The sequence below is a fragment of the Tachypleus tridentatus genome, chromosome 13, assembly GCF_004210375.1.
Source record: "Tachypleus tridentatus isolate NWPU-2018 chromosome 13, ASM421037v1, whole genome shotgun sequence".
Lineage (NCBI taxonomy): Eukaryota > Metazoa > Arthropoda > Merostomata > Xiphosura > Limulidae > Tachypleus > Tachypleus tridentatus.
This window is the reverse complement of record NC_134837.1, coordinates 229564291-229591844: the sequence shown is the minus strand read 5'-3', so window position 1 is coordinate 229591844 and position 27554 is coordinate 229564291. Positions and strand designations below refer to the sequence as shown.

At 32.6% G+C, this 27554-nt stretch overlaps 1 protein-coding gene across 1 annotated transcript; it reads left to right on the top strand.

Moving 5' to 3' along the window:
* The first annotated feature begins 53 nt into the window (after positions 1–53).
* LOC143236477 (kielin/chordin-like protein) lies at positions 54–27212 on the top strand. The gene is made up of 13 exons (XM_076474763.1): positions 54–123; positions 1646–1864; positions 2635–2658; positions 5308–5532; positions 12405–12461; positions 17343–17453; positions 18415–18497; positions 19809–19890; positions 20371–20484; positions 22272–22490; positions 22812–23069; positions 24421–24654; positions 26989–27212. Exons 1-13 carry the CDS (start codon positions 54–56, stop codon positions 27018–27020), a joined length of 1728 nt encoding a protein of 575 aa, XP_076330878.1. The 3' UTR covers positions 27021–27212.
* Positions 27213–27554: the final 342 nt, after the last annotated feature.

Sequence of the window (27554 nt, the reverse complement as noted above, 5' to 3'; positions counted from 1 at the left end):
AAAGGTTTAATGGCGCATCATGTATCACTTTTGAAAACTCCTACAGATACGGTATGAGACTTGTTACAGCTATTCAAGATATGTCATTCATTGAGTTTCACCACGTACTGCCAGTTATTCTTGGTATTGTACAGTTCATACAGATGGTCTTCCCTTCCTGGATATGTCATTAAAGAGCCTGTGTTAACGTGGCTCGTGGTTCTTCTATTCCAGACAAAGATCCTTCTTGGTTATGATGTATTCTATTGTCTGGGACGCGCAGACTTCTCTTGCTACTGAACTTTGCATTTGTACCTGTTACAAAATGACACACTTTGCTTTCCAGAGTTGGGATACGATTTGTTTTAATCCTCTTTACAATCAGTGATGACGAGAAAACCCACTTGTAGAGAAAAATATATATGTAAAAACGGCTGGTTTGGGTTGAGACTTTTTTTATGTAGACGAGCGAACAACGTTTCGACCTTCTTCAGTCATCGTCAGGTTCACAAAGAAAGAAAGAGGTAACTGACCGACAGCTGACCACATGTTTGAAGGGGGCTGTATAACTGAGTGTAGGAATGTAGAGGGCGTGCTTAGATATTTGATTATATTTATTAATATAGGTATAAAGGTGTTCCTTTGTATTGGTTTATTTTGGGCTTATGTTGTTGTGTAAATAAGGCTTCTTTAATTTTGCGTTTGTTTCTTTATTTAGTATTTGGATGTTTTCTATGGTTATGTTGTGTTTATTTAATTTGCAGTGTTCGGAAACGTGTGAAGGTGACTTTTTGTGTTCTTTGAATCTGGTTTCCATTTTTCTACTTGTTTCTCTAATATAGAAGCCGTGGCGGTTATCACAGTGTATTTTATAAATAATGTTGGTGTGGTGTTTGTCAGTGTAGTTTTTACATAGCATAGACCTTAGTTTTCTGCCTGGTTTTTGATTAAATTTGGTATTAACTGGAATGTCATATTTTGTTACTAGTTTTTGCTAAATGTTGGTTATTTTTCTGCTGATGTCGGGAATATATAGTATGCAGCAGTATGTGGTTTCGTGATTTTTTTATTCTTGAGATATATTTACTTTTGTTGGTTGATTTTGCTTTCTGTCTAGGTGTGTGCGTATAATGTTTTCTACGGTTTGTGGAGGAAACTTATTGATGTTGATGAAGTATTGTTTTATTTTGTCTAATTCGTCGTTAATTTTATCTGGTGAGCATAGTTTTATGGCTGTGTTTATTTTATTTCTTAGTATGTTGAGTTTTTGTTTTGTTTCATGTGCTGAGTCCCAAGGAATGTATAGTCCAGCATGGGTGGTTTTTCGGTGAATTTCTGTTTTAAATTGTGTATCGGTTCTTGCAATTTTGAGGTTAAGAAATGATATGTTGGTATTGTACTTTAGTTACACACGAATAATTTTGGTATTTGCAGATATAAGTTATAAGGACTTTTGTAAAAAGTTTACTATTAAACTTCTAATAGATTGGGATTTTTATTATGAATTATTGTATTTTAAAACTGCTTCAGAATTTAAATGTCCATACGGCATGCGAAATTCAACAAAGGTGGTTTGAAATCGTAACTTGTAGATTGAGCTTTGAAAGAAGACCTTGGAAATCATATGTTCCAAGTAATTAAATTATATTTTACTATCTGTTTAAAGTGTGCACCTATCAAGGAAAAACTTATCAACTTGGGCAAGAAATCGTCGTTACTGATCCATGTCGAAAGTGCACATGCCAACAAGGACATAAACCTGAAGATGGCGCTGTTTTCAGTTGTGTATCGATTGAGTGCCCTGAACTATTTTTGCCTCCACTGAAATCTGGATGTTACCATATTTACGATAAAGAAAGTTGCTGTCCTGTCCGTACAACATGTGGTAAGTTTTGTGATAAAATAATGTTTCATTAATGTTAATGTTCCCACTTATATTTCATGTAAACAGGAACAATTATTTTAAAGTAATGTAGAAACTTTATCTATAATCTTATTTATTAACAGTGTTGTAAAATATATCACCGAAGATCGTGACAGTTGTTTTGTAACTTTGTTTATATAGTTTATTGAATAATCCATTCGTCTTACTGTGATTGTCGTAATATATTTACCAGAACTAGTTTTGATAGAAAAACTTATGAATAGTTTGAAAACATAAATTAGAACAATATAGTACACCTAGGTATATATGATATAAGTTACAAAAATTCAAGCAAACAAATGCAGTATAAAACATAAGTTGTTCTTTGTTAATGAATTAATAACTTTGATTAAGGTTATTTCATTATTATTGTTTGTACTTACTTGTTCTTTAAAGTATGGTAACTTTCTAAAATTAGTTTCTCATGAGCTTGTAATCTCTTTTTATTTATACTTTTACTGTCTATACAATTGTAAAGTATGTTCACTTAGATAACAATCATGCTTAGATGTCTAATAATGATGTCCATTTAAAGATGAATCCGAATTGTATGAAGTTTTATCATGTATTAAAGTGAAATCTAGTGGAAATTAGATAACTAGAATTATAGTTCATTAAAAATAATTATAATTTATTTTACTTGTTGTAGTTCTTTATGTAGGTTATAAGGACATAAATGCACGTTTCTGGTAGTATTTTATGAGGGTAATAAATATCTTTTTTTTTATTAGATTTGGAGAACCAACAACCCCAACGTAAGTAACCGTGTAATTTAGGTGATTTTTTGTAACGCGAAAAAGTTGTCATTCAAGCAAATAACGTTCTTATTCAGATCATTAGTATCTATAAGATCACTACACAATACTTTAAGACTCCCATTTATCAAACTTTAAATTTTTGCTTTATTTAAGTAATTAAGCTGTTAAAGGATAGAAGTAAAACGTTACCTCATAAAACTATTTCAAGTATCATTACTGAAAATGGAGTTCTAGTAATGATACAAGTAAAACGTTACCTCATAAAACTATTTCAAGTATCATTACTGAAAATGGAGTTCTAGTAATGATACAAGTAAAACGTTACGTCATAAAACTATTTCAAGTACCATTACTGAAAATGGAGTTCTAGTAATGATACAAGTAAAACGTTACCTCATAAAACTATTTCAAGTATCATTACTGAAAATGGAGTTCTAGTAATGATACAAGTAAAACGTTACGTCATAAAACTATTTCAAGTACCATTACTGAAAATGGAGTTCTAGTAATGATACAAGTAAAACGTTACGTCATAAAACTATTTCAAGTACCATTACTGAAAATGGAGTTCTAGCATCAGCTTGATGAACTTGTTATGTTTGTAAAACTTTTGGCAGGAAGAAAGCCATTTTGTATAAGTTAACTTTTCTGTGAAAGATACTGAAATTGATGCTAGCAATGATAGTTGTAACAATATTTAGAGATTTAAAGAAATAGTTAACGTTACTTTTGGCACATTTTTAACGCTAAACTGATTAATCTTCCAAAAACAACAACCTGAAAATCTTACTGCTAACGTACCAAATCTTCGACATTGTTAGAAACAGTAGTTAAAAAAATAATTTAAATGAAATTTGAAACTTTTTTTACAGAAATATTATAACTTCATTATTCAGAACGACTAAAAGGTATTCTATACTTCGTATAGCTGTGACCATGGAGAACAGTTGTTATAAAATCAGTCAATGTAATTATTTCTTACTTACAAAAATCAGGCGCCTCATGTGATCTGGAATAACTTATACTATATACGCATTGGTCTTATACACTTTTGTCTTGTCTATCTGAAGTGGACCTCATAATTCAAATCACTCACCTTGTTTCTTGATTCATGACTGAATGTGAGAAAATACCTTTGGGTATTTAAATCAGAGCCATTGGAGAAATTAAAGCTAACCAATTACAACAATTGTTAAAGATTGCTCTAAGTTTTAACAGTGTTGTTAGCAGGATTTGAAACTGCTTTAAAAACAGTATACAGTTTTTCAGGATCCTACATGAATAGAGCGGATCCTCACCCAGGACATAACTTATCTACTGATTTGTCTCGCTGCATTCACAACTTTAATCTGATGTATGCAGTCATAAATTGATGCCTTATTAATAATTATAATCAGATGATTAGAAATGTACTTCGTAAGACTAGCCTGTTTTCAAGATGCTCAGTGATATGTATTCCATTTACAGTAAGGGACAAATAAACTTGCTCGTAAAGGTGTCAAGAATAGATTCAGTTGGAGAACAACATTTGAGCTATTATATTTTTTAACAGATGAATTGCATCCTACCTACAGCCAGACAACAGACATGCACTCATATAAACAAATATGAAACCAGGTCACATTTCCATACAAGAATATGACGTATTTGACGACGTATGATGCCAACAGCAAATGGTTGTACGGACCTCTACGTCATGATAGGGACCGCACCCATATGCTGATACTATTGGCTCTAGTATCAGTCTAACATCGTGGTAGAGATCACACCCATATACTTGTGCTATTAGCTCTGACCTTAGCCTTATACGTCGTCACACCAGCTTCTACCGTACTAAACTAACTGACACATTCCACGAAAAAGAAAGATAAATTTAAAGGGGCGGCCACCTTATATCAGTCCTGTCGCGCATGTATAGGATATTCTTGGGAGTTGCGTCGCATTTCGTCAGACGTCACCAGACACTAAAAATTCCCTGAAAAAAGTTATTTCAAAGGAATGATAAAAGATAATTGAGGACAATCTCAAGACGTAGATTTTAAACATACAACGTCTGTTCCATGCCTCCCTTTCTATTAAAATTGTACTTCGTGTTAAAGTAAAATCTCGTGAACTATAAAGACGTAAAACTATAATTATTAAACAATCATTTGATAAAGTATACTGAATAATAAATTGCTTGCATTTCACTTCAGATGGCTGATTCATATTTAGCTATAAATTAGATGTGTGACGGAGAATAGTTGTTTCTAAGCACTGGTTTCGCTTTGTCATTACTGTAAAGTTACGAGTTTTGAAAATCTCTTAATTGTTTTGATACGGCTAAATGAATCAATGGGAGGTTTTATTCATGAAAGTAGAGGCCAAAATTGTTCATAAATAACAACAACGTAAATCGAATGGAGAGAAACTACTAATATTGCTTTATGAAAATTATGAAAGCTCATATCCTTATAAATTTCGTGAAAATTATCTGTGCGACAACACCAATTTAAAATAAAATAAAAACTTATTTTCGAAAATGTTTTATAATTTCTTGTTAGATTTGAGACAACGCGTCCTAAAAGGTTAGAATAAGTATATAATAAACAGTTGAACAATGCACCGTGAAACCTGTTTTGAATCTATGTCCACCGCTTTTTTCAGGAGCTACCTGTAAGCATAATGGCAAAACTTACGAATTAGGACAACGGATATATCCTGATGAGGACAGTTGCTTAACGTGTATTTGTACTGAAGAATGGAGCGGAGTAGACAGTTCTAGTTGTAGGAAAGTCAACTGTCTTTTGGAAGAGCACCTCCACCAGCTTAGAAGAGGATGTCTTCCAATATACCATGCCAGTACCTGTTGTCCAATAGATTATCACTGTCGTAAGTAATATGATTTCTGTTATGCAACAAAATAATACCATCGCTATTAACATGTCTTTTGTTATTAATAAATGACATATTGCTTTCATTGACAACATGACGTATGTTATCCAACAAGCTGTAATTGGCTTTAGAAACATTATTTTATTACCCAGTATAATACCTATTCTTCAAATAATGCTACATACTTCTGTTACACAATGTACTGTCCCTGCTGTAAGTTAACTGAAGAACAATCCAACCTAGTTTATTTATGCCTTTGTTTTTAACTTGTTGAAGAAGATTACGCTTTGTAATGTACCATACATGTTTGGTATCGAAATAAATTGAATACTCAAACCTGAACCCAAATAGTTAACTTATTTATAAAAGTGTTTAGCGTTTTATCAGTTAAGTCCAAACTTTCTATAAGTTCCTTTCCATGCGTAGCAATGGATTCATGATGGGGAAACCGAAATTTAATAATAAAGATGAAAACTCTTCATAAAACGAAAAACATTTTATTTACAAGTTTCAAACATTTCGAAATAACTTATCCCATCTTCAGCGAAATTTGTTACAAAGATGATTATTACTAAAATTATAATAACATAATCACTAGTTTACTTAGTTCTTGTGTTTGTTTTTTAAATTAAGCACAAAGCTCCACAAAGGACTGTCTGTGCTCTGCCCACCAGAGGTATCGAAACCCGGGTTTTAGGGCTGTAAGTCTGCAGACATACCGCTGTGCCAATGGGGGGCATTTACTTACTTCTTAAGAAGCGGTAATGAGACATACGAAACAATATTTATATCCATTACATAACAACTGAGGTGTGAAAAGTTAGAACCATTTTAGATTTAAAGAGCTTTGCGACCGTTAAGGATCGGGCGATCTTTAGCCATGAGTAGACTTTCTTTCAGACCTTGACCTCCACATTAAAGAAAGTCTACTCATAGCTAAAGATCTCCTGACCTTGTTCAACTTTCAAGTACATGAAGATGTACAAACATTTCCTAATTTTGCTATTTCTTTTCCAATTGAGGCATTTGTAACAAATTTGTATATTAATTTTAGTAATTCAAATCCTTAAAAAATACAGACCAATGTCCTGTTGAAACGTGTACTATGCTTCCCTCAAAAATAAATCTTTATAAAATAAAATATTATAAAATTATATTATTATAAAATTTTTATAATTTCAATCTCAGGCGACAACATTATGTGGAACTTCGGAAATGAGCGAACACTTTGGCAAGGCACTTTATGTTACAGCTGAAACTTTAGTGCAACAAATAATGTTAAACCATTTTATGTGTTGGAGTGAACAGTTAAGACATTGTTTTCACAGTATAAATGGAGCCATGTAATTTTCAAAGACGGCACCAGTTTTCCTCGTTAATCCCTAAACATTTATTTGCTTATAAAGGGATCAGTCATGTGTAACAATTTGACATAAAAAACACGTTAAGTTATATCTGGTATAAACCCTTAACATGTACAGAAAAGAGCCAAATTGAAAAAAGGCCAACCGTGTAAAGATATAATGTAAAAGTACGAGGGCTGTTCAAAAAATACGCGGACTGTTTGAATTGCGCGGCTCCAGTTGGTTCCAGGGGAATCCGCTTGGTGTCGCTAGGTTCGCACAGATCAGCTGATTACGACGCCATTTCCTGATTGCAGATATCTTTATTTGTGTATTAGCTACGCGGTTTTAAGTGAAGTGCGATTTTTTCGTTTGGCGGATTTCAGAATGAATGACCTGAAGGAGCAACGACTTGCTGTGAAATTTTGAAATTTTGTGTTAAACTTGGAAAATCTGCGACTGAAACTTTTGCTATGCTTAACACGGCTTACGGTGATGTTGCTATGAAGCGTACGGCATGTTTCAAGTGGCATGAACGTTTTAAGGATGGTCGACAGTCCATTAAAGATGATGAGCGTCCTGGACGTCCTTCCACGTCAACTGACGACCCACACGTCGACAAAATCAACACCCTGGTGCGGGCAAATCGACGTCTGACTGTCAGGAAGCTTGCTGAAGAGTGTGGGATATCAGTTGGATTTTGGTACGAGATTTTGACCGAAAAATTGAAGATGCATCGCGTTGCTGCGAAATTCAGCCCTCAGAACTCGTGAGGTTTTGGCCAAACACTCGATCACTGTTCTTCCCCACCCCCTTACTCACCTTACCTTGCTCCTTGCGATTTTTTCTTGTTCCCCAAACTCAAAAGACCCTTGAAAGGAAGAAGATCTGAGACGATTCCCGAGATTAAGGCAAATGCGACGAAGGAGCTGGAGGACATTACAAAAGAAGCGTACTAGGACTGTTTCAACAAGTGGAAACACCGTTGGGATAAGTGTGTGCGTTGGGGAGGAGAGTACTTTGAAGAGGTCCCAGACCTGTAACTTCTCAATAAAGTACATTTTGTTTTATGACATCAGTCCGCGTGTTTTTTGAACAGATTTCGTATGTTAAACAAGAAAGAATGGAGAGTACTTAGTTTTCCTCTTTTTTTACATGCGACTGCTACAAACAGCAAAATGAATTTAAAAAGGGGCCTTAGTTTCCCCATTTTTCTGACGTGTAAAAAGTTCTGACATGTAAAATGTTTTGACTAGATATGGCTACTTTTGATATGAATAAACAATCGAAATATACAATAGTGGTTGTTTAAGGTGGAGTAACGCTGCGAGGACTTTATATAAACTATTAACCCAATCTAAACTATTGACCAAATCTAACATAATGTCCCAAACACTGAAATGAAATTCTTATTAAGTTTCTAGCAAGATCTAAACATGCTTATATCACGTTGAAAACAAAAGCTTTATATCTGTTTTACATAAAGTTAACTAAACAGTTAAAAGTAGTAAAATTACTCTATGTAACAAAATGTTTGCTTTTTCTTGTTCCTGGGCAGAAAGTGTTATTTCCCAGTTGCTTATGCCTAAAGTAAATGGAAAAGACTTATTTTTTTCTTCAAACTTTGCTTTTGTGACTTGGGAGCGTATAACGAAAACATGATAGGAGACTATATTTGGGGGGGCTGATACGTGAAAGTGATTTACATTCAGTCGCAAATCTCGAAAAGGTACTCACTTCTAAGAATTTTTGTATAGCTTTAATTAAATGTAAATCTTGATTCACATGTTGTTTTATTCAGACCTTATGTAAATGAAAATGTGCAAATTTGCCGGTTTTACATAGAAAATAGGTTAATTTCTAAATTTCATTGTCCAGATCACAAAAGCAAATTTTGAAGGGAATAATGGCCATTTTCTGCACCTTTACAACATAAGCAATTAAGAAATAACACATACTATCCAGGAACAAAATTTGTGCAACATAGAATTATCAATGTTGTTCTCATTGTTAAGTGGAAGAACATATAGTAAGAAAGGGGGATCGGCACAAAACAAAATCTCACTGATAAACATTAACCTGGACTGGTGAGAGTGCAGAGCATACCTGAACACCTTCAGGAATGTGTGTTTTAAACATATAAAATTATTGCAGTTTGTCTAATAGGGTTTACAAATAGACAAATACTCTTAGTTTTAAAGTACAAAACATCTAGATATATAAACTACTTTTTCATGAAGTGTAAACTTTACATCTTCTTAACGCTGTTGTGGGCAGAGTACAGATAGCCCATTGTAAAGCTTTGTGCTTAACAACAGACCTTAACACCTGTAAAGTAATAGAAATAACTGATATTGCTTTTCAAAACGAAACAAAAACACAATACAACAGTGATGTCCAATCAAAACATTATTTTACAGGTACAAAAACAGTTAAATTAGAAAAACGGGTTCAAGCACATAAGTGGTATATAAAAAGTCAAGTTCCATAATATAAATGGGGAAAATGGGGAAAACGTGGCCCCGTTTTAAATTCATGTTGCTGCTTGTTCCAGATGTAATATACTTTTATATCTTTACATAGTTTGTCTTTTCATGTAACCTAACTGTTTTTCTCAAATCACATTTATGTGGATAACCAAGCTATTTTAACTTCATTCATACAAAATGTTTTCATGAAATATTTGCCAAAACTTTGACTTTCATTTATTTTATTAAATCCATATAAAATTCATTATACTCTGCACGTTGTCTTGAACTTTTCCTTTCTCAAAACGTTTAAATTTCTTTTAAAAATATATATTTTGTCCAATGACAGGTAGATTAGTGGACTGTGAATTCATGTGTGTATTGTTAGTATCCCATTATAGCGCGCTCAGTATTTTGGTCTCGTGGATGCGTAATAAATATGACAATAAACTCCTTTAGTAATTTACTTCGTCCTCCTCATCTTCTATTTGTTATGTTCACTTGAATCTTCCGCTTTCACAATTTGTTCACCTTCCTTTCTATTTTCACTTGAACATATTAATCTCCTATCTTTTGAAGTGCTGGATTCCGTTATTTCTTTTGTTGAATTAGCTGTTCTGTTCTTTTTCTTTTTACTTTTTAATTTTTTTTTCATATGCATCTTTACTTCTCTTTCATATTTTTTTGGACCACCATGACCAAGTGTTTAAGCTGCTCGACTCATAATCTGAGGGTTGTGCTCCGAATCACCGTCACAACAAACATACTCGCGTTACAATGTGACTGTCAATCTCACTATTCGTTGGTAAAAGAGTAGTCCAAGAGTTGACGGTGGGTGATGATGACTAGCTACCTTTTCTTTAGTCTTACACAATTAAATTAGAGATGGCTAGCGCAGATAGCCCTCATGTAGCTTTGTACGAAATTAATAACAAACATACAGATTTTCTTTCTTATTGTTCATTAGATTCTCTCTTTCATTTTAAATCTGCTCTACCATATTTTCAAAATTTTATTCGTCTTCTCCAAGAAGCTTTCATAGTTTTCTTCTTTAGTTATTGTCAGCTCTTCTGACACCCTTTTGACCCCCCTTCAGTGGCTCAGCGGTATGCCTGCGGACTTACAACGCTAAAATCCGGGTTTTGATACCCGTGGTAGGCAGAGCACAGACAGCCCATTGTGTACCTTTGTGCTTAATTCAAAACAACAAACAACAACAACTGACACCATTTTCATTTTTATTTTAAAAATTCCTTTTTCTACTTCCAATTTCAAACTATACTTTCTGATTTTTCGTCTTAAACTTACTGTCTATCTTTTATCCTCACTATAACTGGCATCCAGTTGACTGAATCCTGTTTTCTATTTTCATGCTTTTAATCAATGAGTTCTGATTTTCTTGCTCATGTTTACATCTATTTCCCTTCCTGGTCCCATTTCAATCTGTTATTCAATACTTCCAATCATTTCTTTATTCGGCCCGATACGGCCAGGTGGTTAAGGCACACCACTCGTAATCCGCGGGTTCGAATCCCCATCACACCAAACATGCTCGCCATTTCAGCTGTGGGGTCGTTATGAGTGACTGTCAGTCCCGCTATTCGTTGGTGCAAGAGTAGCCCAAGAGTTGGACGTGGTAGTGTTGACTAGCTGCATTCAATCTAGTCTTATACTGCTAAATTAGAAACGGCTAGCGCAGATAGCCCTCGTGTAGTTTTGCATAAAATTCAAAACAAACCTTTCCGTATTCAGTTTTTCCAACCTTTCCATTGTATTCTTATTTGTTTAATTTTTCCAACACTTCACATCATATTTTACACCAAAATTGTATTTTTATACCCATAATTTTTTTTCCAATTTTACTTCCATATCTTTATCATCTGCTCCACACTGATAGTTTTACACAGCAACAGTTATTGTCTCCTGTTATTTTGTTTCATTTAAATTTTCACTTATCTATTCTCTATTTTCAATTTCCCTTTTAAGAATCCTTTTACTCACATTTTACGACATTCTATTATTCTCTCTTTCTCCTTTTCTTTCTCTGCCTTTTTGACTTTCCATTCATATTTGATGTCAAGATGTTTCTTTACCATTTGACTTTTCTCCGTCACTTTCTGCAGTAGGATCACATTATCAAACATGTCCCCCAAATCCATATTTTATTAAATAATCATGGTTCATTGCACATTATAATGACATCTCTCACTCGTTTACAATTCTTCCTTCCGTCTTGTGTTTTTCTGTTTTGTGTGGTCGTTTTTTTTATATCCTATTGCTTTTCGTTTCCACGTCTTTTCTAACATATTTATTTCTTCATCTCTTGTTCTCCACACTTCTACCTAAGGTACTCTTCTCTCAGTTTTTGTACTGCTTGATAGAATTTCTCTATTGGAAGTAACGCGACTTATTTTACCCAATACAACATTATTTACGCATATCCTCAAAAAGCTACTGAAATGTAAGAATAACAACTAATTTGAATTGGATTTGTTTTATTGTATTTTTTTCCCTTACCTTAACTGATACTTTAGAATATTAAACATACTAATACACTTTTATACAAAACAAAACATTATGAAATATATGTTATTTTTCATTCATATTAACTTTAGTTGTATACAATAAATTACACGTAGTAAAAGTGTTGCTTGTATTCTGATTCACTTTATTAGATTCTTACTACAAATAATATATCACATTTAATTATGGAATATTGTAACAAATTTTTTTTAAAGTAGAAAGTCTAGAAGAAATGCTTATGATCTTCACTTTGTTTGTTCTTTGCTGCCCATTTCTTTCATACTTAGCTTTTAGTTGGAATTAGATAATTAATTTAAATATTTCTTATCAAGGAACAAATAATATTTACATCTGCCATATTATGGCTATTACAAGATTCTGTATTTATAATTTTACATCATCAGCATGAATACTTTAAAATATTAAATATACTAATAAACCACTACAAAACAACGTCAAAATATTACATTTGAATTAATTTACATTTTATACTTTAAAGTTTACTTATATACTTCTTTTCTATATTTCTTCACAGCATCTGAAGGAAACCCTACATTTGAAAACGCAGTGGAACCAGAAACAGATGATAAAAGTAAGAATTATGAACTGTTGGGGAGGTTAGTTACCTTAAAAAGGTTTAAGTTGCAGCTACAGACAGTTCTACTGAAAAACAAAAAAAAACGTTTACTATTAATATAAATTTACTGTCCTTTTTAATTGTGATAGCACCATCTTAAAAGTGTTGTAGCTGAGGTTTTAATGATTTCCATACTTGGCCTAAATACTAAAGCAAAATATTTGCATAAAGAGATAAACACATATATGTGTGTGTTTGTATATACAGTAACAAATCTATCATACACTGTTCTCTGTTGTTGTTACATTAAAGTTAAACTGAAAATATTGATTTGTAACTTGAATCTAATGTGATTATGGTAAAGTCGACATTAAATTGTGTATATGTATGTAACATTAGTTCACGTGGTTAAGGAAATAAATAAATTATCACGGTTAGAATGAAAATTACTATGTAATATGTATCATGACCATAATCAATAAACTTTAAATCAGGATATTTATTTGTTTAAATTCAAAACTGTTTATCGCTCTTTATTTCCTGCCTTGTTTAACAAAACGAGTTTTTTGTCGTACTTTGTTTCATATTGTGTTTAACAAAATGAGTGATTTATCGTCCTTTATTTCTTGTTGTGTTTAACAGAACGAGTTTTTAGTCGTACTTTATTGGTTTTTTTCATTTCGTGTTTAACAAAATGATTTAGTGATCGTTCTTTGCTTTTTTCGCGTCATGTTCCACAAAATGAATGAATTATAGATCTTTATTTATTTTTTATTTGCATTCTTGTTTGATAAAATGAATGTTTGATCGTCCTTTGTTTATTATTTATTTCATTTCGTGTTCAACAACGTTAATCATTGACTGTTTATTGTTTCTAATGGTAGATATACACTACACCTACATGTTTGTCAAACATGGTTTTACTACCTTAGATTTGCAGAGATCCAGAAGTTTGATCTCTTCTTAGTAGTTGATTATTCTTCTTTACGAGCCTTTTACTTCCAAATAAAAAAAACTATTCGAAAACGCTCAAAATCATAAGTAATTGAAATCTATTTCATTTTCTTATGTTTTTAGTGCCTTATTGTGTTATTTTTTCTTCGTAGCAGGTTGTTTTAATACAATATTTTCATTTTGCGTGTTGGGCTAACGTGTTTGATAGGCATCTTTAGTTTGTTTGTATTTTTCGATTTGGGCCTATCATAAATCAGATTTTGAACAAATAAGTGAGTCAGAAAAGTTTAGTTAAACTATAAAGAAGTTTTTTTTAAGATTAAAGGAAAATTAGGTAACTGTGTAAAACACGGACTTGAACTAAAAATGGGATAAAAAGTAGATAATTTTGTAGAACGTAGGCTCTAACGTAAATTGAAAATGTAAGAATTAAGCAGTTTTGTGAAATTTATTTTTTGTAGTACAGGAAGATTGAGAATTTTTGCAATATAATATGACTAGAAACTAGGACTAAAATAATTAAACGATTTTTTAAAACATGGGTTTATCTGACGAGTAGAATAGGGAGAATTATTTAGTTTTGTACAATCTACTTTCTATGACAATTTTTAAAGTAAATTTTGATTGAAACGAGGATTTTGTGAAACATGCTTTAAATAAGAAAATGGGACGGGAATAATTATTTTTATTTTCAAAAATTTACTTTTGTTAAGAAATTAGAAGGTAAAAGTTAGATAATTCTATAAAACAAGGAGATATAGAATTAGGTAATTTTGCAAATAGAAACTCAAAATTCAATGATCATAAACATTCCAAAGCCTAAAAGAGTTTCAATAGATTATTTGCAGCGTGTTTGTCAATGTAGTTTTTATTTTACGTAGTATGGACTTTAGTTTTCTACCTGGTTTTTCAATAAACTTGGTATTTACTGAAATGTTATGTTTGTTATTTTTTCTCAGATCTCGGGAATATATGGTATGCAGCAGTGTAAGGTTTTTTGGTTTGTTGTTTCTTTGAATTTGTTACTGTTTATTTCTTGGTGGGCCCGGCACGGCCAGTTGGATTAAGGCGTTCGACTCGTAACCCGAGGGTCACGGGTTTGAATCCCCTTCGCGCCAAACATACTCGCTCTTTCAGCCTATGGGGCGTTATAATATGACGGTTAATCCCACTATTCGTTGGTAAAAGAGTAACCCAAGAGATGGCGGTGGGTGGTGATGACTAGCTGTCTTCCTTCTAGTCTTACACTGCTAAATTAGAGAAGACTAGCGCAAATAGCCCTCGTGTATCTTTGCGCGAAATTCAAAAACAAGCAAGCAAGTTTTTTGTTGACTGTGTTGTTGATCTAAGTGTGTGTGTGTGTGTAATTTTTCAGCCGTGTTTGGAGGAAATTTATTGATATTGATGAAGTATTGTTTTAATTTGTTGATTTTATCGGGTGAGCATAGTTTTGTGGCTAGGTTTATTTGGTTTCTTAACATGTTGAGTTTTTGTTTTGATTCATGTGCCGAGTCCCAGGGAATGTATAGTCCAGTATGGGTGATTTTTCTGTGGATTTCTGTTTTGAATTGTGTATCGGTTTTTGTGATCTTGAGGTTGAGAAATGCTATTTGGTTTGTTTTCTAGTGTTCACAGGAAAACTTAATGTTGGGTGTATCGAGTTAACGTGATTGAAAAAATTAAATATATGGTCTGTAAATGTAAATCCAGCAATTGTATCGTCAACATATCTGTACCAGTATAGTGAAGGGTGTAAGGCTGAATTGATCGATTAAGATTCAATCTGTGTCATAAAAATGTTGGATAGGTTTGGTGGTACGGGATTGCCCATACTGAAGCCATTCATTTGTAGGTAATTTTGGGCATTACACATAAAGTTACTTTTGGTGGTAGTAAATTCTATAAGAGCTGTTAAATGGTTGCTGGGGCTATGTATTAAAGGGTTGGTGTCTTGGGTGTAAAGTTCTAAAAACATCTTACAGGTTTCGGTAGTTGAGCCTTCTGTGAAGAGGGAGATTACATCAATACTGGCTATTAAGGCTTTATGGTTTAGTTGATCCATGATAGATTTAAACGTAAAAGAGTCTTTGAAAAAGGAGCCGGCTGATGTTATATATTTAAAAAAAATGCTCACGCTATATATTTACCAAGGTTGTAGTTAAATGATTCATAGGTCAACATATGTGGAAATGGTGTTTGTCAGGTCTGGGGGTGCTTTATAGTTGTAGAGTGCGTGAGTCGGTTTTGCGTAGGTAAGACTACATTTTTTTAAGATTGTGTTGTTGTTGTTTTTTTCATATGTAGTAGCATTTTTGTTAGTTGGTTTACATGTGTTTTTGTTGGATTTGTGTGTATTGGTTTACATTTGTTTGTATCTGACATAATGTTATTCATTTTTTCGAATGTACTCATTTGTGTTCATTATAACTATAGCTTTGCCTTTATCTGCTTTAGAATTTTGATGTTGATGTCTTGTTTTAAGTTGTTTATAAAATTTAAATATTTTCGTATTTTAGCTTCTTTTTCTGTGAAATTATGACGATGATTTTGCTTGAGAATTCTTTGAAAAACATATTTAAGATACTGTTTTGAAGTGTTTCAGGGAAATAGGTGTTTTCAGTTCCATCTGGAAAGATAGGTTGTTGGTTGTCGATGTAATTGTTGTCGAAGTTGTTTTCCTTTTTTTCTTGGTGCTTTCGGTTTGTGTAGAATGGAGTTTTTCAAGTTAATTTGGGTAATAGAATATTTCTTGGTGTTACTGAAAAGTTGAGTCTTTTGTTGAGCAAATGTATCTCTTCATTGCTTAACTGTCTGTCGGATCTGTTACTCATGAGGTTGGTTGATGGTTCGTCATGGTGGTGGTGTATATACTCATGAGGTTGGTTGATGGTTCGTCATGGTGGTGGTGTATATACTCATGAGGTTGGTTGATGGTTCGTCATGGTGGTGGTGTATATACTCATGAGGTTGGTTGATGGTTCGTCATGGTGGTGGTGTATATACTTGAGGTTGGTTGATGGTTCGTCATGAGGTTGGTTGATGGTTCGTCATGGTGGTGGTGTATATACTCATGAGGTTGGTTGATGGTTCGTCATGGTGGTGGTGTATATACTCATGAGGTTGGTTGATGGTTCGTCATGGTGGTGGTGTATATTCTGTTGTCTTCACATTAATTTATCTCGTTTTTTGTTGTACCGGATCTTCTTTTCCTTGTCGTTCTTACTGTTGATTTCACTGATGTTGCGTTGATGGACTCATGAAAGATCAAAGACCTCATAACAATATCTTAAAATTTTATAACACTCTATTCTTACTTTCAAATTATATATATTTGTACTTATAGAGAAACCTATAAAATTCGTACAAGATATATCTATATGTGTGCGTGTGTGTTTGTTATCACATCTCAACATAAAGCTATTTAAGTGTTCTCTACGACATTAAGTTCAATGTTTATGGAGTATAATTGTCTTCATTCATTAAAGGAAGCACGCTGTTTTATTTCTGTTGAGTCTTAGAAGAAAATTATTACTAAAAAGGTTGAAGCTTGTTCCTTTGCATATTTTTCTTGCAAAAATACTGCTTATCAATATTTCTATTAAACTAGAAATTAACCATGATTTTAAAAATTATCATATTGTTGTTGACGTTATTTTCTAAAAGTAAAATAAAATCACTGTTGGTTTTACACTCGGTAAAAGACTCGTAGATAAATGTTTGATAGAAAATTAATATTAGAACCACGGGCTGAAGACTGTTACTCTTGGTTTCTATTGTGAAAATACACGTGTATTTATTACTTGCGTTTGTTTAATTTCAGGTAATCTCTGCTACTTTGATCAGGAGTATTATGCCAGAGGTGAAGTTTTGGATATTAATCATCCAACTAATTGTGTCACGTGCTCTTGTAATACACCCCTGAGCTCACTTGCATTCATCAAGCATGCCCCCAAATTCCTAATAAAGATTATGACAATTGTGAACCTACTTATCATCCGGGTGTTTGTTGTCCTGAATACACATGCCGAACTACACATGTAAATAATACACATGGTAAGTGGTCATCTTATTTATATTGATAGAAAATATTATCTTAGATCTGTGCTTACATTGGAGCATCAGTCATCTGTGATTCTAACTGTCCTGTTAATTTATACCAGGATTATTACATGTAATAGAACTCGTATAGCAACATTTATACTATGTATAATAAATCGTACAGTAACGTCTTAATAAAACTGTAATATCATCCGTTCTTTTCTTAGTGCCCTTCAGTAGTACAGCGGTTTGTGTGCGGACTCACACCGTTAAAACCGAGTTTTGATACCCGTGGTAGCCAGAGCACATATAGCCCATTGTGTAGCTTTGTGCTTAATTCCAAACAAAGAGATGAACTTTTTTTCGTAAACAAATTCTATGTTGGAGGCTGACATAATTTTAATTGTCATGTTGACAACTAGAGAAGTTGTTCTGTGCTTAAGTGACAGCGATCTTTTGTATTGAATGGTTAAATCGTGTTATCGTATTTCATATTGATAGAAAACAGCAACAGATCGAGTATGTTTAGTTGGCAATTTTAAATTAATGATACATAGAAAGAAAAAGTGAGTTCATTATAATATAAAAGTTTGATCATTGTTCAGCACAAAGTTACACAATGGGCTATTTGTATTGTGCCCACTGCGAATAATGAAACCTTGTTTTTAGCGAGTTAAGCCCTCACACTTATCATTTAACCGCCAGGAGGCAAAATGAAAAACCTTTGTTTTATTCATTCCATTTCGCATAAAAAATTCAGACACAAGCGTAATTTTATCTACAATACTATAAAATACTCAGATAACCAAAAGAAAGAGTCGATCCTTTTATAAATTTCATCATAGTGTTAGCAACTAGCGACAACCTTTAAAGTTTAATAATATTACAACGATATTTATTTTTAAACTTATTCACCAGTGATATATCATCTTGGATTCCTATGTTTTAACGTAACCCTGATTTTTTTCACTCTTAGAGAGTATTACAGAAGAAAAGGATGAGAGTGATCGTGACGAAGTAGTGTTGATTGGACCACCCCCCGAGGAAGATCCTTGTACTGTAAGTTTCTTCATGCATTTTCTTATGTGTGTCTTCGAAAGGTTTCATGTCTTGAACATAAAAGTTAAGAAATAAAGGTAAAGGTTAAATAATAAGCTAGTTTCTATCCCTATTTTAAATTTCGAATAATAATAATTAAGGTTAGACAATTTGGTCAACAGTACCTTTGTTCTTAATATCATGAAGGTCAGAGTTAAGCAGCAGCAATCATTGGAATAATAATAGACAAGGTTTAACAAAGAAATCAACGATCAGACAAAACTTTACAATAAAAGCACGTTAACTGCTGTTTTCCCCACACATTCATCTAAATTTCTTTATTGTTTTTTTTCAAATACACGAAGGATGTTAAAATAATATTTCACGTCTATCTTTTATTTTTTCTCTTTCAAATCATTGTCGAAGATGCCTTTCATTTAATATCAAAACTCGCTAGTTAGGCTCATAATTAGATACAAACTATTAATATATTAAACACCTAAAGCTGGAGAATGTTTGAAAACCAGTAGCCCAAATGACGAATTCCTGTTCTTGTGTTGAAACGATGTCCTCTTAGGCAGTGATCTGTGGGAATTAAAAAATATATCCGAAATAATGCTTTTGACATGGTTCCACTTGTGAATCCACTATGCAAAAACTAAGAGGAATGAGAAAAACAAATCATTCAAAGTTAACGTGATTTTTATCACACACTTTATGCCTTGATTTCTAATGCTTCACCAGCTTTCGAAGTTTAAACAGTAATCCATAATCCTTTTTTGTAGCATTATTGAAGTAAAAGTTGGATATTATAATTATTAAAAGTAGTGTTCAGCAATCACGAAGGTTGTGTTGAATAGTTTTTAATGAATTGTGTCATTGTTTTGGTATCATAAGGTTCAACGTTAAACAGTAACAGTCTCTGAAATCTCTGTTATTGTATGTTGAAGCTAAAGGTTAAACAATGACAACTACTGACATCTGTATTCTAGGGTGATAAAGGTTAAAGTAATATTTTATAATACTAACATATTTCTACTGATAAGAAAATTGTCAATGGTGTAATAAAAGTAAAGGTTAAACACATTAAATTAGCTCAGTTTTCAAATAAATCATTGTTTCCTTAAGGTAATTACTTGTAGTTGGTTTAAGTAAATAAAGAAACTAGTTCGGTTGCATTTTCTGATTGTTTATACACTATGTTTTATTTTTAAACAGAGAAGCTATCTGTGTTGGGTTTTAATATATTTATAAACATATTCATTCTAGAAAGAGAATGCTATTCGTTAATGTATATACTATGAACTAAACTAATTTCATTAATATTTTCAGAGTGTTGTTTGCGCGGAAAAAGAACAGTGTGTTATGTTTCATGTACTGTGTGTGGGAAAATTTTGTCCACCCCTTCCAACCTGTAAGTTTTCTGTAGATACACTTTTCACAGTATATTACATTTTAAATATATTTTAAGACTTTGAATCTTAATAGAAACAAAAATGAAAACAGTTTCACTGACCGTAAGATTATATAGTATATGTCACAAAAAACAGTAGTTTGTTTAATTAGTAATGAAATATTTTTCTATTGCAAAATTATCAGTAAATTTGTGCAGGATAGACTTTTATTATTCCTACAATTGTGTTTAAAGTGATTATTAGCTGTTCACTGGCGATTTATCATTGACATAAAGGGTATCGCAACCAAATATGTTGCTCCAAAATGCAAACTCACACATGCTTTTATACGTAGATATAAAATCTGTAGAAATATAATCACCATAATATTAGAGCACTTTAAATGTTTCAGATATCAATATTGTTACTATATACATTATGACAATGGTAAGTTATAATTATCAAATATAATATTAAGTTTTCTGTTTATGATTCTATAGGCATCAAAGCCAATCCACAGTGTCCAACTCCAAACTGTGCACCAGGCTGTGTAGTGCGAAATATAGATGTAAACCACTGTCCTTCTTGTATCTGTGGCTCCATCTCTGCTCCAGGTAAGTAATCTTGACAGTAGAGCTGCTATTTATATTGCTATATATGTCAATTAACTAATGTGTACTTACACGAAGTATGGCGAGCTTTCAATAGTATACTTGTCTCTTATACACACAAAAGCAGAGTGTCTGTATAGAAGATAAACTGACGTCAGCAGGTCACAGTCATGACTCAGACTTGAATAAGTCAGCGTGCACAGTGGTGATGAAAAACAACCACTTTCATCCATCTTACAGTTTTCATGTAGCATTTGCAAAAAATTTTAGAACATCTGAAATGCATGCTTATAATTATTTTCAAATGTCTATTTTCAAATAGACATTTACATGTCTATATGTATTGTATTTATTCTCTTCTACCATTAACTGTCGCTTAAGTCAGCAAAGTAAGGTATAATAAATAGTTGGTAACTCTAACATTGCTGCATGTGATGTTGGATGGCACTCTATAAAACTTAATGAATGTGCATTTTGCACGTAGTTTGTACAAACTGTATAGTTAGTGATGTAGATAATGTTCAAAGATCCATTGATATATATTACTAATATCATATCTATTAATAATACAACTACAAAGTTTGAAGTTTATTAAAAAGTAGAACATTTTATTATAACAAGTCACGTAGGGCTAAAATATTATTGTTATTTTCATATAAAAACATTTGTACGATTGCAACTTTTTTGGGTAATGACATTTATCAGTTACTTCTAAAATAACTTGATGTTCATATGTTTTATTGAAAAGTTTCTGTGTTCATATTTTTTTTATGTCGTTTTTTCGTAACCTTGAAAAGAAGATGAATTAATGCCGAGGGTAAATATCTGTAGAACTACATCCGTACACAGCAGGTAAGTACGTTATAGTAACAACATCCGTATACAGCAAGTAAATACGTTATAGTAAAATGATTTTGGAGTCTTATTACGTCATTACCTCTAGAACATACGTATACAGAAGAATACGTAAATTGTAGTAAAATGATTTTGGAGTCTTATCACGTCACTACAGTCCATGTCACTTACGTCTAGTTATGCTCAGACAATAATCCTGCAGGGTAGTTTCCATTACAAAATGTCGAACCCTGTTCTACAAGGACAGCGGCTTACCAATGCCCGTTTCAATAGTCTGATAACACAGGTGCTACGTCATGTGACTTGCTAAACATGTCCTTATGTAAAATAGCGTGAATAACCATTTGCTAAAGATATATGTCATTGTTGAACTGATACGTAGTGAAAGCAGTTGATTGAAACATGACTTGTGTCGCATTACCAGACAGATATCCTTCTTAATTATGATGTGTACTGACACCTGGAGCACAGGTGAGTTCTCAACTGTTACAAAATATCTTACTTTGTTTACTACGGATGGTGTACGACTTGTTGTAAGTCTCTTTCTAGATGATCCTGTTATTACAGTTTGATCCATGATCCTTTATTAACTGCAAAGGATGTCTTCATCTTAAATTCTAAATATCTGGTCTGAACTCATCTTTATGATCTGTATAAGAAAGGGCTGTTACACATCTTTCCGAAAAGTAACCACATTTTGGTGGCATTGCACTACCTACCTAATTCCAAGAAATGCCAAAGTGTGGTTTTGCCACCTCTCATTTCACCACGACTTTACTGTCACTGTAGTTTTTCATATGACGTGCCTGTCCCAAATCGTGTTAATATACTGTACTCTACTTTAGTGTATCGACTAGATACTTAGCTGCTTCGCCTTGCAGTTCTTAATGAGGTTTATTTGTGCATGATAATGTACTAACATGTTTTGTATTTAGTCAAGATCGAGAATGAGCATTGTCCAGTTCCTGTATGCAACGGCCATGACTGTGTATTGGTAGACGATTCTGATGGATGTAAGTCATGTCGTTGTGAAATATGTGGATTCCCTAAATGTCCAGATGGTTGTGAACTAAAAGAGGGAACACTTGAAGGCCAGTGTCCGTCTTGTCGTTGTGATGAGGCTCAAAAAATTAAGAACACTCATGTTGCATACTGTAAGTTGTCTTATTTTTGGATATCTTTTACGTATGGTACATCTTTTTGTCAATATTTATGATTACCTGAGTAAAAGAAAGCTGTATTTATAATGTAATGTTTTAATCTTGATTAAAAAATTTCTGACCAATCAGGAGTTATTCATAGTATTTAATAATACAAGATTTTTATATGGGAAGAAAATCTATTTTGTAATACAAGAATAATTCAAGACACTTAAAAATTTCTCTTAATTTACCAACTATATCAAAAAATTCCAGACAATATTTTTAATACAGATTAATGAGTGGACCTTACTGTGTAAAATCCTTTTCTTCTAGTGAAAGAGGAAGAGTCCACAGAACCTGATAAAGCGAACGACTTACAAAATCTCTCAAAGTGTCCTGAACCTCTTTGTTTGGAACACAACTGCAAGCTGGTGGTTGGAAGCGACGGCTGTAATATATGTTCTTGTGAGCCATCCTGTCCTTCAGTCCAGTGTGATGCTCCTGGTTGTAGCTTAGAAACTGACGATTCTCCAGGTCGTTGTCCGCAATGTCGCTGCTCGGTGGAGAAGATAAAAGTGGATGAAAATAAATGTTAGTGTTTAACATTAAACATAAAACCAGACAAGTGGACTTAACACAGTTTATAGTAAGGTTGATCACACCTTATAAGAACGATTTAACTTACCCTATTCTGCCCATGGAATTGCATCCTTCTTCATTGTTCATTGACAGTTATGAGTACTCACTGTTGCTCAATAACGCAGTATTCCACTAACTTGATTCTACAAGAATTATGGGTCGATCTTTGACAAATCTCACTTATTTTTGGAAAATCATTCACTATAAGTAAACACTATCTTTAAAGGATTCTTCCTAGCAAACCATATGCAAAAACGTTCACTGAAGCTGTAGTGGGCATTTTGATGGGGATATAATCGGTTGGAATAATGTAATTCCGGCTTCTTTCAGGTTGTTTAATCAAACTAAGGCACGAAACTGCATAGGAACTGCATTGGGAAACTCGATACTATGCGAACACAGAATTTTTGTGGATATTAATTTTTAGCCAGTTTATGACAATATTTTTTAGCTTGTCTTGTTTTCTAATTTTTTTCTTAGTAGTAAAAGAATAAGTCATCAACTTTGAAATCTTTAGTCACTGGTATCACATATTCTGGTAACTAGGTATCACACATTCGTATCAATAACAAAATTCGTTCCCGCTTTGCAGGATATAGTTTTATAATATCATATTCAAAATTAGTTCATTTTTCTGGGAAATTTTCTTTAAATATGTATTTTTCAAGCACCTCACACTGGATGTTTTTAAATTTAAAAATACTAAAATACTTAGCTGTCTTTGGATTCTCGTTTTTCATGGTTGTTAATTTTCACTTTCATGTCTGAAGAAAGTATATTGTATTTACTAAGTAATAATGTAAATAATTGGATCATTCATAAGGTACTGGACTGAGGACATATCAAAATATTTAATATATGTTATCGAGGTCACAGAAAGTTAGATTATATGAACAATTAAAAACAACTGAATACTTTATATATGAACATTAACGCTATTGTTGTTACGGTTTTTGTCGTTAAGCGTGTTTGTTTTGATTATTGGTACAAAAATGATTTAGTTTGTTTAATGAGAACTAAAGCGCTTTACGTCCCCTACAGGAAATTCCAAGCGACAAAACTCTGTACCAAACAATACATAACTTAGAAATTAAAGTAATAAAACATAAATCACAAGAATAATAATTTCAATAATCAATACTTGGATATTTCTGTTCAAGATCTCCTGTACTGCAGTAAATTCAGATACTATAGTTATTAAAAACATCGGAGTTTATTATTTGTGATGTCACTCACCCCTTCATATCATTTTCTTACTAATCAGAACATTGTCTTTTATATTATTTCAATTTGAACTTTTCAGCAAACGTTGTGAATGTGGACAACGTTACTAACATATGTCCAGAGCCTGTTTGTGCTGGCTACAAGTGTGAGATAATACCACGGGATAACGGCTGTAAGATGTGCAAATGCGAATATCCCTGCTCACGTGTAGAATGCAACCATCCACTTTGTGAAGTGGAGTCTAACCCTCCACCAGGAAAGTGTCCTGGCTGTGTGTGTAAAATAGGAAATCCAGAACCAGGAGACACAAATAGTAAGTATCAACTTTTATAGGAGTACATTGCTTTAGAAAAGAAAGGAACTTTAATTTATAAATGATCAATATATAAACAAATTATAGTTTACTTTGCTGTATATTTAAATATCTAGATGTATAATAGCAAAACGTACTATCAGTATTTTACTATATCGTTATATATTTAAATGTACAGTACCAAAACGTACTATCAGTCCTTTACTATATCTTTATATATGTAGATGTACATTAGCAAAACGTATTATGAATCCACATGATAGTTGTAACAGAATTAATGACTTCCAGAATAAAATTCATGTATACGTAAGCCTGCATCAATGTTAATTTTAAAGTTTATATGATAGTACTGATAGTATATATTAACAGTTGAAGTTGTTTTTAATCTAATTACATTTGTATGAAGAAATAGTGTAATTATTTATAGACTTATTGAATCAACATCAAAGTTTAGATCGTATGGATCCAAGTAGTTAGAGTAAACGAATGTAATATCGGATAAATATCGTGTAAGTGTGCTATTCTACAGCAAATGATTGTGCAATAAATTACCATTGATTCCGGCATCAGGCAGTTACGTGTTTTAAATTATGTGTGAAAAGTGTAAGTTCTAATAGCTGGACTTAATCATGTAAAGCAAATACCGTCATGGTATTCATTGTTTCTTTGACTGAAAACTTGTGAAGCATTGTGCTTAATAACAAACAGGTCTTTCATATATTTATGTCATAGGCATTACAAGCACAAATGTCCAATCATGTTTGTGATAATCTCTAAATTATTGTATTATTGACAGAAATTCAATTAGTTTCTTTCTTTCTTTTATAACACTTGTTTTAAATTTCTGTGCGATATGTGTTCTTGGAAAAAAATGTTGAATCGGTTTCATATTGTTACATGTTGCTATGTGTGAGTTCGTGGAATAGAAATACAAACTAATTAGTAATAACTTTGGAAAACGCTTTTGGAGTAATTGAGGTGTTGACTTTCTGTTTCTTTATAATTATTGTTTGTCTAAGTTCGGGTTACTAATAGTTAGTTTCCTTATTTGAAAATAAGCTAATATGACTGTGACATAATAAACTTAGCTTAAAGGTAAGAAAGTGAAATATTTGAAGTAAAAAGAATCGTATCAGAAATAAGACAGCTAGAATTTCTCATGTGTAATTATTGGTATTAATTACACCTGGTGAGTCAAATTAATTACAGAAAATTAATTGTGCTTTATAAGTTTAGTTTGAAATAACATGATGTCGTAGCCTGTCTCCGCAACAGTGAGCCTTAAACTTAGGGCTACATATTTTACATATATAACTTGAGACACAGCAAACTTCTGATTATTTCACAGTGTAATATCTCCAGACTAGCTCACCATGGCACAGTGTTATGTCTGCGGTTCAACCTGGTTTCGGTACCAGTAGTGGGCAGAGCACAGATAGCCCATTATGTAGCTTTGTGCTTAACTACAAACAATCCTTCAGGCTAGACGTATCACTAGAAAATGTATCACAGTCCTTTCTGGAAAAGGCTGTTTGCAAAATGAGAATTTTATACGATGCAGAACAGTAGACCATACCTAATTTCGAACGAATGATCTTGTAGTTTTCTTCACAGAATAAAGCACACACAGGATAGCTTTTAGACTAGCAACGCCCTCTAAAACAGTGCCCCAATTCAGCTTGAAGTAATACGTATGTCCAAAAAGTAAACGTATGGTAACATTTTCTTATCCTTCAAAAATCATTGCAATTATGCTAGTGGTAGTGCTTCTGGTAGTGTTAATGTGATAATACACAAATACATGAAAAGGTAAATATTCACAAGTCAAAGGTTTACAAATCAATGACTGTTTTAATGAAAAAGATGGACGAAGGAATTAAAATCACAGCAATCGCAATCGACCAAGTATCTGTGAACTGTTCTTTTATAGCTGCAATGGAATACCGTGCATCTAATCTGCTTACACGCTGTCTTAGAAGCCGACTTCCAAAAGTTTTGGATCTGTAGAAAGTTGATCAAAAAACTTGTTGCAATTGCAAATATGGCGTCGGGAAATAATGTGTAATAATAGTCAGCTACAAGAATAAATTCAAAGGTAATATATAATCCGGATCATTGTTCTTAATTGTGATTAACCTTTAATACTTCTAATGACACGATATAAATAAAACAATTTATCCAGTTTTAACTGTATCTTGTTCACTTCAAAATTTAACTCTATATCAAAACCAATTTTACCACTTTGAGAACTGTTTGAGTGATTATTATTATTGAAATATTTTAAGAGCTTAAACAGAATGTTTGCTTATTGAACTATATTTTATTTTTCCCCAGATGGACCAGAGGAGGAAAAAGACCCACAATAAGATGTCCTTTTCTGGTGTGCTGGTCACATCCTGTGTTAAAATATGTTTTGAAATCGCTGACTTCATAAATAGTTTCAGTTCTCTTATTTAACTTTTAAAAGGTTTTCTCGATCGTTTAAATAATATGTTTGTTTTAAACTGCACAATAACACGTTCTTCTCTCACATTAAAATTTTTCTTTCATTATGTTTATTTTCTGTGTTGTGTGTTTTATAACAGAAAAATCATACTTGGCTAAAGTCCAGTGAAAAGTAAATTTACAATCATGCACAGAACAGTAAGTATACATTTTATCACATACTTCTTTGTCTTTAAAAAATAAAAACACATTTTATGTTGTTTTGGGACACACATAATAGATATTTAACGAATAAATAAATTGATATGTATAAATAATGCACAACAGTTGTATTAACTTCAATACTTAAATGAAATGTTAAGAATCTCCTTAGAATTGGATTTATTTCAAAACAGCTTTAAAGTGATTCGAGCAGAAGTAGAAATCGTCGAATATAAAATACAACTAAAAGAAGG